The sequence below is a fragment of the Eimeria mitis genome, genomic scaffold (assembly GCF_000499745.2).
Source record: "Eimeria mitis Houghton genomic scaffold, Emh_scaff4893, whole genome shotgun sequence".
Classification (NCBI taxonomy): domain Eukaryota; phylum Apicomplexa; class Conoidasida; order Eucoccidiorida; family Eimeriidae; genus Eimeria; species Eimeria mitis.
This window is the reverse complement of record NW_013573193.1, coordinates 2,842-3,530: the sequence shown is the minus strand read 5'-3', so window position 1 is coordinate 3,530 and position 689 is coordinate 2,842. Positions and strand designations below refer to the sequence as shown.

The window sequence follows — 689 nt, the reverse complement described above, 5'->3', positions numbered from 1 at the left end:
ACTCTGCTTCGTCCATCCCGCTGGGTAGTAGTCAAACGCCCCCCTGCACACCTGAGAAGGGCAGCCAATTGGACAGCGTACAGCTCGGCTAAGCCTCACCCTTCTGGTGCTGCAAGTGCTACTCACAGCAGCAGCTATGCCCATCCATACATCCCTGCTGCTTGCTCCGAGCTCTTCCAACCCATGAACATACGCAGACGCAACTGACAGCAGGGGCAGAAGGGCCGACAAGCTGGACTGACCCAATCTGGACGAACACCCGGGGGTGGCATGAACTCGAAGGGGCTTTTTCCTGTAATTATTCCAACGTTATCAAGGAACTTGAGTAGGTACGGGGTCAAGAAAGGACACTCAAAGCAGAACTGGTGCGTGCACTGCCAAAACGCAATATCCGTGGCTACGGCCTCGATATCGGGCCTCAATACGGAAGACCCCAGCACATGAACAATTCCATTAAATATCGGGATATCCTGCAACACGAACAACACCCCATTTGCCCCACAAGTCACAAGCTGGTATGCAGTGAACTGCGTTTTGAGCGCGTTTTCAATCAGCTTTAGCTGCATATGACATTCAGCGTCCTGTGCGTGCGGACAGTTAATAAGAACGAACGAAATGGGTACAAAATTAGAGCCAGTCGCACCCATTCCACAACTTGGCGGCCTTCGACGAAAGTTGCCAAATCTCCA

General features: G+C 52.4%; 1 protein-coding gene across 1 annotated transcript in view; it reads right to left on the bottom strand.

The window, feature by feature from the left end:
- Positions 1-689, bottom strand: part of EMH_0078370 (uncharacterized protein) — a gene marked incomplete at both ends in the record, with an annotated part of 4,375 nt that overhangs the window by 1,040 nt on the left and 2,646 nt on the right. The window contains 2 exons of the mRNA XM_013499985.1: positions 243-470; positions 644-689. Of these exons, the coding sequence (XP_013355439.1) occupies positions 243-470; positions 644-689 (274 nt within the window). The remainder of the gene's footprint in view (positions 1-242; positions 471-643) is intronic.